A 17404-nucleotide genomic window follows, 5' to 3' on the forward strand; every position below is an offset into this window, starting at 1 on the left:
CAATATTCAGAATAATAAACTTACACAGGTGAGAGGATGCATCAAATGATTTGATTTTCCTTCAAAATGAAAACTTGAGTTGCTTTGCTACATAACCACTGTTGTTTCCTTCTACATAAATAGAGTCTATATTCAGAACAGAGACAAATAAAGCCCTTTTGGAACCAGTTGCTGCATCATCAAAGCTGAAAAAAGACTGGTGTGAATAAAATATCAAAATACCCTTTGTGAAATTACTATCCCATTTTCTCTTTCTAACATGACTCTACCAAAGAATCTTTAAAAAAAAAAAAATAAACAAAATATAAAGACTACATAGGAGAAAAAGTACCCTATTAACTCATGCAAAGGTAAAGTTTAGATGTCTGACAGAACTCTATTTTTCTGAATTTTAAATTTGGACAGTATCCTCAATTGTTTTCAAAGAGATTTTTTAAGTTTACATTATACATATTGAACATTAATAGTCTGTACAATGCCATAAATCAAGCTCCTACACAACTCTTTTCCCACATTTTTAAGATACAAAAGCATTGAATATTTTCAATGAAGCACTGAATGTTAAATTTACAAATTAGAGGAAAAGGTTATTCCTATAGTTGAAAAGATGCCATGCTTTTACATTTGTTTTCATGATTATTTTTTCCAATCAACATTTCCTGAGAGATAAACTTACTGAAATACTTTAGGCCAAATTTTATGAGATTACTTTATGAAAAGTCAACACCAAAGGAAAAGAAAACAAAGGTTAGTTTAACAAGAAGATAAAAAAAGAAAGAAAAAATAAGAAATGGGTCTAAAGAATGGAACAAAAGGAGGCAAATTGGAAAGATTCAAAAAAGAGATAAGAGCCGAGGAAATACAGAGTTATGAAAAGTGAGGAGTAGGTTAAGAGGGTGGTCAAGTTCATGGGCTTCAAAGCACAGACACCAGCCTGAGGTTGAATGCCAGATCCCCTGCGGAGAAAGGGGAACCCTCCTACACCATGGTGGGAATGCAAGCTGGTGCAACCACTCTGGAAAACAGCATGGAGGTTCCTCAACAAGTTGAAAATAGAGCTACCCTATGACCCAGCTATTGCACTATTGGGTATTTACCCTAAAGATACAAATGTAGTGATCTGAAGGAGCACGTGAAGTTGAATGTTTATAGCAGCAATGTCCACAATAGCCAAACTATGGAAAGAACCTAGATATCCATCAACAGATGAATGGATAAAGAAGATGTGGTATATATATACAATGGAATACTATGCAGCTATCAAAAGAAATGAAATCTTGCCATTCGCGACAACGTGGATGGAACTAGAGGATATTACGCTTAGCGAAATAAGTCAATTGGAGAAAGACAACTATCATATGATCTCCCTGATATGAGGAAGTGGAGATGCAATGTGGGGGATTTGGGGGGTAGGAAAAGAATAGATGAAACAAGATGGGATCAGAAGGGAGACAAACCATCAGAAACTCTTAATCTCACAAAACAAACTGAGGGTTGCTGGTGGGAGGGGGGTCAGGAGAGGGTGGTGGGGTTATGGACATTGGGGAGGGTATGTGCTGTGGTGAGTGCTGTGAAGTGTGTAAACCTGGCAATTCACAGATCTGTACCCCTGGGGCTAAAAATACATTATATGTTTATTAAAAAATTTTAAAAAATACTATATGGGAAATTAAAAACCCATTCTATCCTGTTCTTTAACCAGGACCCAGTTTCAAACCTGGGGATATTTTGATAATTCCTGGGCCCTATCCCATAGTATTACCTATCCATTTACTTATGTCTATAATTTTTCTCAGTAATGTATTATAGATTTCAGTGTAGAGATCCTCCACTTCTTTTTATTAAACGTATTCCTAAATATTTTATGTTTTTTGATGCTATTTCAATGGTATTGTTTTTAATTATTTTCTAGTTTTTCTGTTAGTATATGGAAATATAATAAATCATTTCTAATACTAAAAAAAAAAAAAAAAAGCCAGGTCCCCCACTTAATAGCTGTGTTAGCTTAGCCTTGGTTTCCCCATCTTTGAAATGGGAATACAACAATAATAATAATACCATTTCCTAACACATTTGTTGTAAGTAGCATATGTACATTTAGTGCTTAGCAGATTGTCTAACACATAACCAGTGCTAAAGTTTCAAAAGGCGAATTGGCCTTGGCAAGAACACAAAAAAGGGGAGGGACGTCTATGAAGATGGGAGATGAACTGTGGATCTATCATCTGGTAAATCACAGAGAAACTACCAAGGTAAGACATGCTGAGCAGCTGCTTGATAACCTCAGAAGCCTGCCTATCAGAGCACCTCTCCAAGGAATGATAATGGTTCAGAGACCCTCACACTGTCTTTGACTTTCCTGTGTCTTCCCTGCAGGAAATCAGTGTCACATTCTAAAGGATTCCATCCAGATAAATGCAGTTCAGTGAATTTTCATGCTGCCCAGATTTACTGAAGAGCCAGGCAGAATACTTCAACTATTGTCAATCTTCTTTGAAACAGTGCCGAACTCCCTGAGGCATGAATGATGAAACTCTCCCTTTCTTTTTTCCTGTGAATTTTATATTGAGCTATATTTGCTTTTAAAAACAGCAACAAGTTTCCAAATCTCTCTCTCTCTCTCTCAGGTAACTCAACAAACTTAAAAAGTGATATGGACTCCCCCGCCCCCCCGCAATCACCAAATTTTAAGAAGGAAGTGGTTGTCGGGAATTAAGCAAAACATGTGGGCTAGGAGTGATTTTGTACCTCATGTGCTCCTTCCCCCAAAATTATTACAGTTAAAACATCTTTTCAAAAACAGGAAACACTTTCACTTTACAAAGCATTCTAAAATTAAAAAGAGATTAAGAATATTCCATAGATGCAATCCAACGATAATAGTTAGATTTGCAGTTCCTGTGTGGCAGAATATCAGGGAGTCAGATTTCATATGTTAGCAACTCTGTTTACAGTTCTATATGAATAAACTTGCAAAGGAGTAATGCCAAAAAAAAAAAAAATACAAAATGGGATTTTAAGGCTTCTCTCTGGGAGGCTAAGAAATTGGGCAGAGAAATCATACCACGGATTCCCTCTACCTGAAGGAGTGCGCCCATAAAGAGCTGTCACACTCAGTTAAGCATCAGATCAACTTGGACTTCAGGACTTGTGTGGCCAGATAGATCCCCACTCCATCTAGCTGTGTTCCCAGAAGAGCAGCATGATTCACAATAGCCAAAACATAGAAGCAAAAAACATCAATGGGTGAACAGATCAGCAAAATGCAGTATAGACATACAATAAGACATTATTCAGTCTTGAAGGGGGCGGGGGGGAGAAAAGGAAGGCAGTCGTGACATGTGCCACAACATGGATGAACCTTGAGGACATGACACAAAAACAAATACCATATGGCTCCACTCAGGAGGGACTGAGAGTAGTTAAATTCAGAGAGACAGGAAGTAGAATGGTGGTCACTAAAGGCTGGGGAGCCAGGGCTTTGGGGGACATTGTTCAACAGGTACAGAGTTTCAGTTTCGCAGGATGAAAAGAATTTGGGAGACAGATACTGGTGACGGTTATCTGAGAATGTGAATGCACTTAATACCACTGAATTGTACACCTCAAAGTAGTTAAGATGTAAGTTTTATGTTAACGTGTATTTTACCACAATTTCAAAAAAAAAAAAATCAAAACCAAGTCCATAGGAGCCAAAGCCAAGGAAGCCCTGGATGTTACTAATCTCTGGTTATCCATCCTTTCGCAGCAATGCACTCTGCCCATCTGTGGTGGGGCAGGGGTTTAAGTGCAGAGACCCTGAAGTCGAACTGCTCCCTATCCCCTGACCCCGCACCCTCAAGTAGCTGTGTATCTAGGGCAATATATGAGACAATTTTCTGTTCCCTCTGTTTCCTCACCTATCAAATGGGAATAATAACATGAGTAATAATAATAGTAAATGAGTAAAAATAAATGAGTAATAATAATTACGCGAGTGTGGAATAGTTGCTAGGGGCTGTTCCATGCCTCAGTAGAAAAGTCACAGCCTTTCCTTAGAATTTCTGATTAGTCTTGGCAGTGGTCAGATTAACTTTTCATGTACCTGGGGAGGATTTTATATCTGAAAGGGTTTACTGGTCAAAAATGAACAAAAACTATTTAACAGCAAGTCAGAGCCCTGGGCTCCAATTCCATGAAGCAGCCATACCATGTGTGGCATTTGCCTCACAGAAATCAGTCTCTCTATAAACAGCTCAGAACTCCCAGGAGTCCCAGGCGCCCTATTTCTGAATGAATCATTAACACTTGGTGACAATTTAACCCTGTGGTCTCTCAAATATATGGAATGTCCTCTCATTTTGCCTGTCAGATATTCAAAAGCATATCCTTCTAAATGAACAACAGCATATAACGAATCCCTTAAAAGCAAACAACCTACTCTGTTCATCAGAATTTCTTAGTCTCCAATCACCTCTCAATTTAAATGCCTCTTAAAGATGTTATAAAAGACACCTTTTGGTTTTGACACTTTTATAGAGAAAAATCTCTTAGGATAAATGACTGAATTTCTCACTTTCTCTAAGGTTGTGGGTGACCCCTGAAAAGCCTTTCACCAAACTAGAATTCTTCTTACAGGAGTGAAAATTAATTGTCAATGTAAAAATAGCAGTTGTCTCTCAGGTGGTTTGGAAATAGCATTTTCAAAGGAAGATAGCAGAGTACATTTTACAGTAAGTGAAACTTGATAACTTCACTGAAACATAGCAGCTTTGAGAAATCTAAATAAGCTTCATTGTCTTGTTTGTTAAAATAGCACATTAAAAAATATTTTGAAGAGTCGGCAGGATGCTTCTGACAGCTGAGTAGGAGGCTCCTGGCCACAGAGTGTGATGCTGAGCTGTTAGTTCTCTAAGCTAATCTGTTTAGTATGAGAAAAAGGCGGGGGGGGGGGGGAGGGGGGGGGAGGTGGCGCTCAGCTGGAGAAGGAAAAACCACTCATAAGGAAAAATCTGTTCAAGACATATGAAAATATTTGATTTATTTTTCCTTCTATAACTGACTGCTGGTGTGAAGCAAATAATCTCTAGAAGACAGAGAGGGAAATGTTATTTTACAAGGAGAAAACAAAAAAAGAAGAGAACCTTTGGTTCCATTGCTGCTTCCTCCTAACTCCTCAGTATCCCAGGACAGTTGCAGAGCTTCAGATGGAAATGCAGATTATAAATGAAATGGTATGCTGGTCTTGTGCTTTGATTTGGAATCTGGCTTTTAATTTTTACAACTAAGAAGGGTTTTTTTTTTTTTCCAGTTATATCTCCTTACATATAAAAACTTTACAAGGGAAATAAAAGCAAAAATAAACTATTGGGATTATACCCAAATAAAAAGACTTTGTCTCATGAAGGAAACAAGCAACCAAATGTCTCTACTCTGAGATCTGAATAGAAAGGCAATCTACAGAATGGGAGAAGAAATTTGCAAATAATGTATCTAAGGGGTTAATATCCAAAACTTATAAAGAACTTACACAAATCAACATCAAAACCCCCAAATCATTCAGCTGAAAAATGAGCAGAGGACATGAATAGTTTTTCCAAAGAAGACATCCAGATGGCCAACAGACATATGAAAAGATGCTCAGCATCACTGATGCAAATCAAAACCAGAACGAGATATCACCTTACACCTGTCAGGATGGCTAGTATGAAAAAGGGAAAAAACAAAACAAAACAAAAAGTATATTGGTAAGAATGTAGAGATTTTGGATATTGGTGGACACTGTTGGTGGAAATGTAAGCCGGTGCAGCCACTGTGGAAAACAGCATGGAGTTTCCTCAAAAAATGAAAACCGGAAATACCATACAATCCAGGAATTCCACCACTGGGTACCCAGCCATAAAAAAGAACAAAATCTTTCCATCTGCAAGGACATGGATGGAATTGGGAGGTAATATGCTAAGTGAAATAAGTTAGAAAAAGATAAATACCATACAATTTCACTTATGTGTGGAATCTAAGAAACAGAACAGACGAACAAGCAAAGAAAAACAAACAGAATCATAAATACAGAGAACAAATTGGTGGTTGCCAGAGGGGAGGGGACTTGCAGAATGGGTGAAATAGGTGAAGGGGATTAAGAGGTACAGACTTCCAGTTATAAAATCAGTAAGTCACCCAAATGAGAAGTACAGCATAGGGAATAGAGCCATTAACACTGTAATAACGTTGTATGGGACGATGGTAACTACACTTACCCTGGTGAGCAGGGTACAGTACCTTTACTGTACAGAATTTTTTAATTATTATGTTGTATGTCTGAAACTAATATAACATTGTCAACTATACCTTAATTTAAAAACGTATACAAAATGAACAAGAAAACACTGCCAAATTTCATCGAGGTAATTAATATATTAAAATTCCTACCAGCCACTTGTTTTAACATCTGGTCACTTCTTGCTGAGCTGTCATCATAATGTTCAAAAAGTGAAAACGCAGCAGGCATTTTCTCTAAAGAAGCAGTGCTCTCCATTGCAGAAAGCAACCTATGGGGGGGGGGACATTTTTATGTAAGTCAAGAAATTAACGTACAGAAGGAAAGCTAGAAATATTTGCTTAAAATGAGGTGGTTCTCGTTAGTGGTGGTGGTGGTGGGTTTTGTGAGGCACTGTAGCCAAACAGGAGTGAAAGTGTTTTGAAGTCTAGAAAGATAGGTCTAAAATCTATTTATTCTTAGGATTCTTTCATGTAATGGGTTAATATTAGAAATTCCATGTCTCTACTCTGAGATATGAATAGACATCATCAAACTACACAGTCTCAATTTTGCATCTGTAAAGTTAGTCCTGAAATTTACTATATTTTAATGACTTTTTTTTTTCTTTATTTCCTGAAGGATATAAAGGTTGTGAGCCTGTCTGGAAATTCACACACTCTTTGATGTCCTTGCTTTTCTCAACCCTCCCAACTACACTCCTCGTTACTTAATCTTTCAAAAACTATGTTCACCTACTATGTGCAAGGCACTGCTCTGGGTACTGGGGATACAGCAGTGAAGGAGGATGAAGTCTGCACATTCTTGAAAGACTAAACAAACCACAGTTTATAAATCAACAGCTTTTATATACTCATGACCCTTTTAGGAGGGTTGCTAACTCTTAGCATTTGTATCCAGGTGCAAACTGGATTTTAAAACAAAACAAAACAAAACAAACAGGTTGACTTCGAAGAAGAAAAAGGGAAGGAGAGATTGCAGAAGCATTTCACTTTAGCACGAGGGGCCTAAAATTTTGTTAGGAGCTCTCCTCTGGGCACCTGGCTCACAGAGGACAAGAATTATTCCAGCAATTAAGGAAGCTTTGAGGAACTCCATCAGCTTCATTAGCCTCGACTTTTTGGTTTGGGTGGCACAGATCCACCTCCAAGCCTTTGCACTGTCTGTTGGAACTTTCTTCTCCTAAATATTGTATGGTTCCTTCCTCACTTAACCTAGATCTCTGTCCAAATATCAGCTCCTCAGAGAGGCCAGCCCTGAGTATACTACTCACAACACTATGTGTCCCTAATACCCTTACTTCTGTTAAATTTTACTTCCTCAAACTTATCACAACCTATTTGTTTTTGTCTTTCTACTTCACCAGAATATAGTCTCGGGCAGGAGAGGACTTTGTTTTGTTCACCACTGTATCATACTGTGTTACTTGGCACACAGCAGGCATTTAATGAATATTTAATGAAGAGCGGATGATTTCACTTGGGTGAGAATATCGGGATCTCAGGTGTGGTAAAATGTCTTCATCAGTGCGAGGAGAGATTATAAAATGTAACTGAAATATTTAAGGAGTGTCCACTATACTAACTAATATTAGGAATAATAAAATTTACTATCATCTGATTTGGGAGAGATGGGTCCCTTAGTGGCTTCCAAGAGAGGTGGCATTGGGGCTTTGTCTTAAAGAATGAGTAGGAGTTCCTGAGGCAGGAAAGGAAGGAAGGGTGTTGCAAACTGAAGAATGGTTTGAATAAAGGCACAGAGCTGTGAGAGGGTGTGGCCCAGCTGAGGGCCCAAGGGCCCACCAGTGCCTTGAGAACCGGGTAATAGAGACAGAGAACAAATGGAAAGGAGTTTTGTGAAGAGCTTTCTTTCATATTCACCAAGAGCTTCCATTTTATCTTGTAAGGCAAAGAGAGCCACAGAAGTAAGAATATGCAGGCAGGAGTGTGAGAAAGGATCAAAGCAAATATGCAGATCAGAGGCATAATGAGGTGGGTTGGGAGCTCTGGTTGAAGGAAAACACCAAGGGCTTAAATGAAGGCTTTGGGGGCTCATAGGCTGGAGATGACAGATTCCAAATTAATGAAAAATGCTGACTAGTACATATACTAAGCCCAGTCAACACATATCACTGACTAGATGGGAGACTTTCTGAAACACAAAAGTTCTGGTTGTAGATACCACCAATAAAATGTTTGAGTTTTCCTGTACACATTGACCTGTTCAATTTCAACATCAGTATATGAAAGGGCAAGTGAACATCTTTTTAAAAGCAGGTCCTATAATGATTGGTATTCTCCTTTTTCATTATTATAACACAAAAAAGCAAACTGGAGAGAGAAAAAAAATGGACCTTCTTAACAGACCAGCATTTTCTAAGCAAATGTGTTTTTCAAAATATGCAAATATTGAGTCTAAATATGCTTGACAGCATTCCTTAATTTAAGCATTTTCAGTGTTGAAAAAAATCATTAAATAGACAAGCACTGCCTTTAGAGATATCATATGAAGGGGGGAAAAAAAGAAACAAGGTTTAAAAAAACAACAACAACTAGATAATAAGCACTTCTCACGGAAAGGAACACCAATAACATTGAGACTGTGTGGTAGAAGTTGTCTTCTAAAAGGACACAAAAGCCTTCTTTTTGTTGAAACAATCAAGCTTCACCACGTGTGTGTGTGTGTGCATGTATGTGCCCTTGTCTAACAGGGCTTTCATTAAATCCCAAATCCCAAATTTTGTTGTCTTTTTTCTTCACAGAAAATAATGGTTATCCCAAGGGTACTCTCCTTGAGGTCTCATGCAGCTTTAGCAGAGATTAATTCATTGTCAAATGGACAATGAAATAATAATGAAGTAAAATGACACACAGATGAACAAGTTCAAGCATGAAACCAAAGAAATGGTATTTAGAATTAAACGGATGCCAATTCATATTAGCAAGTTAATACTCTAAGGTGGAGGAAAAAAATGTACTGCAGCATTTCTTAAGGGACAAGCATGTGCAATTTTTTTGTTCACCAAATTTTCCTGCCAGTCAATCAGTACGTTCCATGAGTAGACGAAGTACAAATAAGCAAATAATGCATCTATCTACACTGTCCAGTATATTTGAAATGGCACTATGAATCCATATATTTTTTAAATGAAAATACAAATCATTAATACTTAGAGAAATATATAATTTTTAAAAAATAAAAAAATAAATTAAAAAAACTGGGGGCAAAGCCTGGGTCTGAGCTTCCGGGTCTGCCTCAAGAGCCTTGGTCTCCTGTGTGAGAACTGGCAAACAGGGAGAGTCCTCATCCTACCTTGGAGTCCTACCTGGGATTTGAGGTGAGGCTCCAGGGACTTGGGCTTAAAAAACTGCCCCAGTATTTCAGAGATAGCCAGTCTGAGGAACCACTGGGCCAGAGGACAGACCCTTAGAAACCAAAGGTTCTCAACTCTGTGTGCCCATTAAAATCACCTCGGAAGCTTAAAGAATGCCCAGGCCATCTCCCAGACCAATTAAACCAGAATCTCAAGAGGTAAGACTCAGGTGTCAGCACTTTTTAAAGTTCCCTGGGTAATCTGATTTATGAGAGAGCTGCTGTAATAAAACCTTTATTGATTAATGCCAATATTAATATACAAGTTATTTTCTTAAGACTTATCAACAATATTCTGTTTAACAGATTGTTTTTAAAGGTAAACAGGATTTATCTGTGCAGTTTTCAATACCTAAAAAAGTCAGGTTTCTGTATTTTAGTGTATCACAAATATAAATTTTTTATTTTGCTTTATGCACTCTCGCAATGTGGCATTGTGAAGTAAGCTCACAATTTTATAACTTTGCCATTTACAGTTAAAAAATTTTACATGAAAGGGGTAAAAATGATAAGAACATTAAGCTCAACTAGTAAGAAGGACCTCAAGTCTTGCACTGAGGCAAAACGGAAAACGTGTCAGATCAGTATGAGTAGTTCAAAATCAGATGCTCCAGAAGATAAATATAGATCTTATGGTATGTGTTTTTATAGACAATATTTCCTAGTTTCTTGTTGAGTGTTTTGCCTTTTAAGATAATGACAAATTTCCCTAGGATTGAGTGTTAACAACATCAACAAAGACAAAACATAATCAAAAGAGGAAGATTCACTTAGATTAGCTGAGCAAAAAGATAAATGCATGCCTATCTTTTGAAGAGAAAATGAGAGAACATTCCATTAAGATTACATAAGTCATAAAATTACTCAAAGCAAAAATGAATGATTCTTTCAAATGCTCATATTTAGCCAATAAGTCTAAGCATCTACACAATGTTCTGTATGCAATGACAGGGGAGATGGTCCAGATTAGGCTGAAAATACAGAACACATCTAAAGGAAGCAGTTAAAAATCTACATTATGATAATTGTTATTTAACTAAAGCACATGCAATTTTCTTTCAAAGCTGTCGTTTAGCTTTTAAAAGCACAGTGTCTAAAAGTGAAAATTCAGTAGCTCAGTAAAATTATGTATTTTTTAATTGGCAGGTCATTTTCTAGAAAGCATCAAAATATTAAAAATAAAGCATACAACCATGCTATTCTCAGTCACCACCACATTGTGCCATGTTTTATATACCTTTCATTGATTTCCTCAAACGACTTATGAGGGAATGAGAAGAGGAGAGAGAGGGAGAGAGAGAGAGACTAATTAACAACAAAAAGAAAAACCAACCAAGAGCGTTAAGATTATGCATGTTCTAAACGCATAACTTTTTAGCTTCCTGGAGGCTGTTTCTTTCTGGATGGCTACAGCCCCAGCAGCAAGGAAATCAATGCTCAGAAGGGGTACGGGGATTGGGCAGGAATGGAGGGGGCTTTAGCTTCCAGTTCTGCTCTGCTCTCTATGATAAGCAAAGCCAGCAATGAATTCTTATGCTGCTCTTCTCTACTCATTAGCAAGTGGCTTGGTTTCCAGAATATAATTCTCCGAAGCAAGAAAAAGGACTTACATTTGTTCATTGTGAGGTATATACCTAAAATGTAATCAGTAATTATCTCCGGGTGACACCTTCTCTGTGCTTTTCTGTATTTTCTAAATTTTCTAAAATGGATACATATTACTTTTCTAAGCAGAAAAAAAAAATGCTTTCTTTTTTACAATTTGTCCTAGGAAGAAAATATTCTTATTAAACAAAAGCAAGTTTCTTAGGGAACGCAAAGAACCTCATTAATGTTAGACTTCACAAGAGCAGCCCAATTTTCAAAGACCAACCTTTGCCTTAAGTATAAAGCGACTGAATGATTTTCATTCTCTCTTGAGGTTGCCATGTCCACCTCACTCAGATTTGTCCTGGCTGGAAGGATCCCCAAATCAGAAGCCTAACATTATTCCATTTCACCTTGTTCTATCTCCAGACTTTATTAGAGAGTTGGGAGGACTGGGGAGCTTTGAAAGGGAGGTAGGTCCCCGCTCATCATAAGATGGTGCTTTCCGCCAGTGGGACAATTAGGTGCGGGACTGGCCTACACTACCCCTGTTTAAATCAGGTTCCATGCAGAACCAGTATCTTCTTGAATGTTCTAGAGAACAAAGAGAGCAAAGAGCTGCCTCTGTTGGTAACATTTGAGGATCACCCAAGGGACTCTTGGTCCATAAGATATGTTTGAATTAGGGAATCTGGTCCCTAGGAAGATCCTTGTAAAAACATCGATGTGTTACCTGAGAGAGGCATCACATTATGTCATCCTTTGGCATGCTGCAAGTGTACTGGAATGTTACCCACAGCCACCTGATGAAGCCTGGAGGGAATGGTCCATCTGAGATGGCACTTCAGATTAGGGAGTAGGGGTGGAAAGGATGAACCCAGAGGCCAGCATGAGGACGCCAGACACTGGAGATTAGGCTGGTACCCAGAAGGAAAGCAAAGTCCAAGTAAGGTTTTCAGGCTGCTTTCCTTCCCCTGAGAAGGTGACCAATCCACGTGACAGTGAATGGATCATACCTCACCTAACTCCCATGTGTCCCTTAGCTGGGTGGCAAGACTTTAAGGATTTGGGATGCCTGGATGGCTCAGTCGGTTAAGTAGCTGCCTTCGTCTCAGGTCATGATCCCGGGGTCCTGGGATCAAGTCCCCGCATCAGGCTCCCTGCTCAGCAGGGAGTCGGCTTCTCCCCCTACCTGCTCCCCCAGCTTGTGTTCTCTCCATCTCTGACAAATAAATAAAATCTTCTAAAAAAATAAAAAAAAAAAAAGACTTTAAGGATTTTCTGGGCCTTTTCCATAGGCATCAGGCATGCCCTAATCATTTTAATCATTTTTAAGTATCAGAATTATATAAACCCTATGGAGAAATATAAATGATCTTGGGAAATATTGAAAGGTGAATTCCAAAGTATAGACTTAGGTGAGGAAAACAGATGCAGGGTGTCTGGTCCTGTTTTAACTGGTGCTTACAGTCAGGAAAACGGTCTCATCAAGCTCCTCTGCTTCTCTCACAATGCTCTCCAAGGTGTCCTTGGCCGTGTCCATGCTCTGCAGAAAGCGGACCATCTGGTCATGTAGGAACTCCATCTTCCTTTTCTTCACTTCCTCAAAGCTCTGGGCCTTCTCATCATACTGTGCTAAAACCTTCTTCATCATCTCTTCATTCTGTTCCTCTAGCTTTTTCTCGTTTTTACTACAGTTTTCCTAAAATATAAATAAAAGGAAAAAAAAATTTCTGAATGAAACAAGAAGTCTTGTTTTCATGTCTTTTTTCTTTTCTTTTCTCTTAAATGAAATATCAGCCTTTCAAATAATTGACCTCTGGTGTCCTGATAAAAGAATCACAGATTCTTTTGGGCACAGTCTAAGTTTCCAATCTACCAACCCTTTTTGCCATAGTTCACTTTGCAGTAAACTTCACCATCTAAGAGTATCATCAGGAAGGATTTAGTTGACAAAACACCAAAAAAAAAAGAGAGAGAGAGAGAGAGATTTATGTGGAAGACTCGCTCCCTTGCACTTGTGCAGGCTTAAACTGAAAATGGGCATCACAGTGAATGAAGGTCCCCATTCATTACTGCCATTTTCGCCACTCCATGAAAATCCTAGAATGAGGGAGGTAGCAGCTGGATACTGGACAGCGAGGTGCATCCACAAGGGCTCTCCAGCAAGGGGGTGATTTCCACCACAGTTAAGAGAAACTTTATTGCCCACCTGGACAAATCCAGATGCCTAGTCATTCTCACTCACACAGATATTTGTTGGAGGATACTAGAAATAATTAGCAGGTATTAGCTGATCTACAACGGGAGTTGAGCAGACTCCCCCTCAAGCAAACTAGGACGAGGAGTTGCCCTAGTGATAGGGAAACTGTGCAGCAGCCTTCTGCAGGGGACCCGTCCGCCACTCCTGGGTGACAAGTGAGGATGCCTGGGCCATCTCTACATATGGATGGAGCATGGCGTCCCACATCCCTTCACTGCAGAGGGAGCAAGGGCCGGCAGCTAGGAGGGCATGAACTCATCATAGGCAATGGTACTACAAGAGACACCCATTTGTCCTGGGCATGGGACACTGGGCAGTGGCTTTGAGCGTTTCTGCCGAGCAAGTTGGTAAAGGACAGAAGCAAATAAGAACTCAGATCGATTCAGATTTTGGCTCTCAACTTACTGTCAACTTATTATGACCTTGGGTAATACACCTAACTCTTAGTGTCTTATCTATAAAATAGGAAGAATATTAATGACACCTGTCTTGTATGGTTATTATAAGGATTAAATTGGATAAAGAATGCCAAGCATTTGCCCTATCATAGTTAACACCCAATAGATGGATATATCTTTTCAAGGGCAAATCGTTTATCTTTAGAAAGGAAGTAGTTTCACTGATTACACACAGATGGAAGATTTTAAAGACCTTCATTTTTAATGGAACAAAACCAACAGCAGCAAACCACATATGCACACACAATCCCTAATTCAGATTCTTCCATCTCAGAATCATTTCCTTGTAATGACATGAACAAACCAGGTCGAAGTAAAATGGATATGGTAACTTACCTCGATGGTATTAAAAAAAGATTCTATCTCACTAACAAAGGCTTCAATCCTCAAGGACTTTTCTTGTAAATTGTCAAGAAATTCTGCTAATTGGACCTGAAGAAAAAAATTAAGATATGCTTAGTATATGACATTTGGGAAAAGAATTTCAAGCAGGGAGCTCTAATTTCTTTATAAATTTAGTATACTTAGTAGAGATTTACTGTATCATGTCTACTAACAAATCAGTCTTTAAATTTTCTTTGCTGCTTCATCTAAACAGACTGTAGATAATTCTATCTGATAAACAATTAGGAGGTTTGAGAGTGAGATCAAGACAAAGTTTATTTTCTTATGCAAGAGGAAGGACTTCGTGTTGAGTGGGTAAGTTCAAAGCATACCTATTTTAGTAAACTATGGATTTGAATTCTTTCTCTTTAGTAAGCCTTGATTTTTATGTATTGTCATCTAAGACTGCAGACTTTTTGCTGGTCCAGCATATCCAAATATTCTCCTCACAGTTGTACCAATGGCTTCAGATATGTCTGGATCCCCAACCCCAAGAAGGGGATCAGAATGTCACCAGGCCAGAAGTTTAGCATATTAAATGATAAAAACTGTCTACAAAGAGACCTAAAGGTTCTAGTAACCCTCAAAGGGTTAAAAACACTCAAGAGTGACAGCCAACTAGAAAATGTATGGAGGGTGGGGGAAGATGGTAGCTATCTTAGCCATAGTTATAAACCCAGCTGTAATCCATCCCACTAAACATAACAAGAAACAACAAAAATAACAGAGCTTCAGCTGCCTCGTCCACCATCCACAGAATGAGGGAAGCCCCTTCAGGATCTTCACTATCCACAGAATGAGGGAAGCCTCTTCAGGATCTGGGGTCTGCTCTATAGTCCTTGCCTGTTCTCCCCAAGCCCCATCTTTCCTTGAACTCTTTCTCATCTATGTGCTTTTTCATGTGGCATTCCCTATCTCTAGAATGTCCTCCATGCCCTTGATTGATGAAAAAACTCTCTCTTACTGATGGTTATCCCTCTCGATCCTACTTCACCATTTTGCACACTCCCAAAAGGTTCCTTTTGCAGAACACTGTGCTCCCACAATGCTGTATTGATTTGGGGGGAGCCGCAAGTTCATCTTCCTTTCTTTTTGTTTTCATTCCCAATGATTAGCGCATGGAATGGGAGGTCAATAAATGCTGAGAAAGAAGGAGAGGGTGAAGGAAGAAAATCAGTGACAAAAAATAAGCCACCACAGTAGGAATGGCAGAGGAGGAGAAGTAAGGACCTGGATGATCCTGAATGCAGCCACCAATTCCTGAATAATCACAAATGGCCTCCTCACAAGATGCTAGAGAATTCTCAAGTTATAACTCTTTAAATTGTTCTCTAATTTTTAAAAGTTGCCAACCAACTCTTAATCTTCATAGTTGATTTAACGAAATGAAGCAGCTCTCTTTAGCTTTAGTTTTCCACTTTTTTCTTTCTTCTTTTGGTTATACTGCTTAGAGAAGATCAGGGGGAAAAAACTTGAAAATAGTTTTAAATCAGAAGACATATCTCCATGCTTTTGAAATTTGTTTTACATTGATAATATTTAGACAGAATTATTTTTTTAACTTCTTAAACGCAGAGATGAATAAAACATAATTAAGAAAGCTGAAAAAAATCGAGTCTTCTTTCTGCTGACAGCGCCCAGTACTTGTCAGTTAACACAACAGCTGTCATCACAGAAAAGGGCACATTTCACCAGTATTAAAGCATCCAAAAGCCTGAGAGTTCATTTAAAAAAAAAAAAAATTGCTCCATCCTCTTCCCCAAACATTACCAGGTAAAGTTTCAAAAAAATTTCATCGTGGAGAAACAAAACAAATGTTACAGGATTGAGAAGATTTAATTTTCTGGGGAAAAAAATGCCAAGATTCTGTCATCTTTTTGAAATCAAAATGAGCTTAGCCATTATTTAACAGTGACCTAACTGAATAATCATATTGCAACCTGCACCATTAACAAGGCACTGGGCCAAACAGTATGGATATACAGTAAAGAGCATGAGCTCTGGCATCAGATAGACCTGGGTACCAATCTTAGTCTGTCTTCCATGACTTTGCGCAAATCACTTAATCTATCTGTGCCCCTTTCATTATCTGCAAATTGGTGATGATGACAGGCTTGTTATGAGGAGTAAAATGTATCTTATATATAAAGAACATAAAACAGTGCCTGGCACATAATAAGTACTCAATTCTTGTGAATACTTGCATTTGAAGATCATTCTGGCTAATGTATTAGAGAATGGCTTAAAGTGAGAAAGGTGGGAATTCCAGTTAGGAGGCTACTGAAAGTACATAAGAATCTCAAAGACCAAATGCTTACTTCTAGTAGTATCCCAGGGGAAGTGGAGTATTTATAATAACATGCAAAACGATTTGTGTTGTGACTAACTTTTAACATTTTAACATTGGGAGTCTATAGACATAGAAAGAAGATCATTTTTAATATCAATTTTATACCCAAAGGAAATATGGAGGAAACCAAAATTTAAAATGGCTGTATTGAATATTTTATAAAATCTGCAATGAAATTGCTCAATGTAATATAAATGTGTATTTTTAAAGAATGATAGTGTAGATAATAGAAAATAAATTGTGTTCTATGCTCAAAAAAAGCATATTTTTCAATGTAATAATATTTGGCTTGGGTGCTTCAGTGGCTCAGTCGGTTAAGCACCTGCCTTTAGCTCAGCTCATGATCCCAGGGTCCTGGAATCAAGCCCCACATCGGGCTCCCTGATCAGCTTCTCCCTCTCCCTCTGCCCCCCAACTGCTTGTGCTCTTGCTCTCTCTCTCTCTCTCACTTGCTCGTTCACTCTTTCTCTCTCAAATCAATAAATATTTAAAAAATAAAAATAAAATTATTTGGCTTTTTTGGATAATGTTAAGGGCTACTGTCATAAGTTCAAACACCTCAAAGTTTGTGACCCTGTGTTATTTACACTGTTATTGCCAGAACACTGTTATTGCCAGAACCTAGAAAAATGCCTGGTACACAGTGTATACCCAATAAACATTTGTCAGATTGATGTTAACTAAATGCCTAGGGAAGAATTCTTATCTTTCTTTCCGACTATTATCCCTAAATA

General features: G+C 38.3%; 1 protein-coding gene across 4 annotated transcripts in view; it reads right to left on the reverse strand.

Moving 5' to 3' along the window:
- CMYA5 (cardiomyopathy associated 5) overlaps positions 1-17404 on the reverse strand; it is a 90262-nt gene that overhangs the window by 27227 nt on the left and 45631 nt on the right. The window contains exons 3-6 of one of the 4 annotated variants that reach the window (XM_044266372.1): positions 14273-14368; positions 12684-12917; positions 10866-10879; positions 6409-6527 (exon numbers count right to left, since the gene is read on the reverse strand). In XM_044266372.1, the coding sequence (XP_044122307.1) occupies positions 6409-6527; positions 10866-10879; positions 12684-12917; positions 14273-14368 (463 nt within the window). Of the gene's footprint in view, positions 1-6408; positions 6528-10865; positions 10880-12683; positions 12918-14272; positions 14369-15393; positions 15462-17404 lie in introns of those variants that run through there. The other 3 variants (XR_006386571.1, XM_044266354.1, XM_044266362.1) reach the window with 3 other exon arrangements.

Source organism: Neovison vison, chromosome 1 (assembly GCF_020171115.1).
Source record: "Neovison vison isolate M4711 chromosome 1, ASM_NN_V1, whole genome shotgun sequence".
Taxonomy (NCBI): Eukaryota; Metazoa; Chordata; class Mammalia; order Carnivora; family Mustelidae; genus Neogale; species Neogale vison.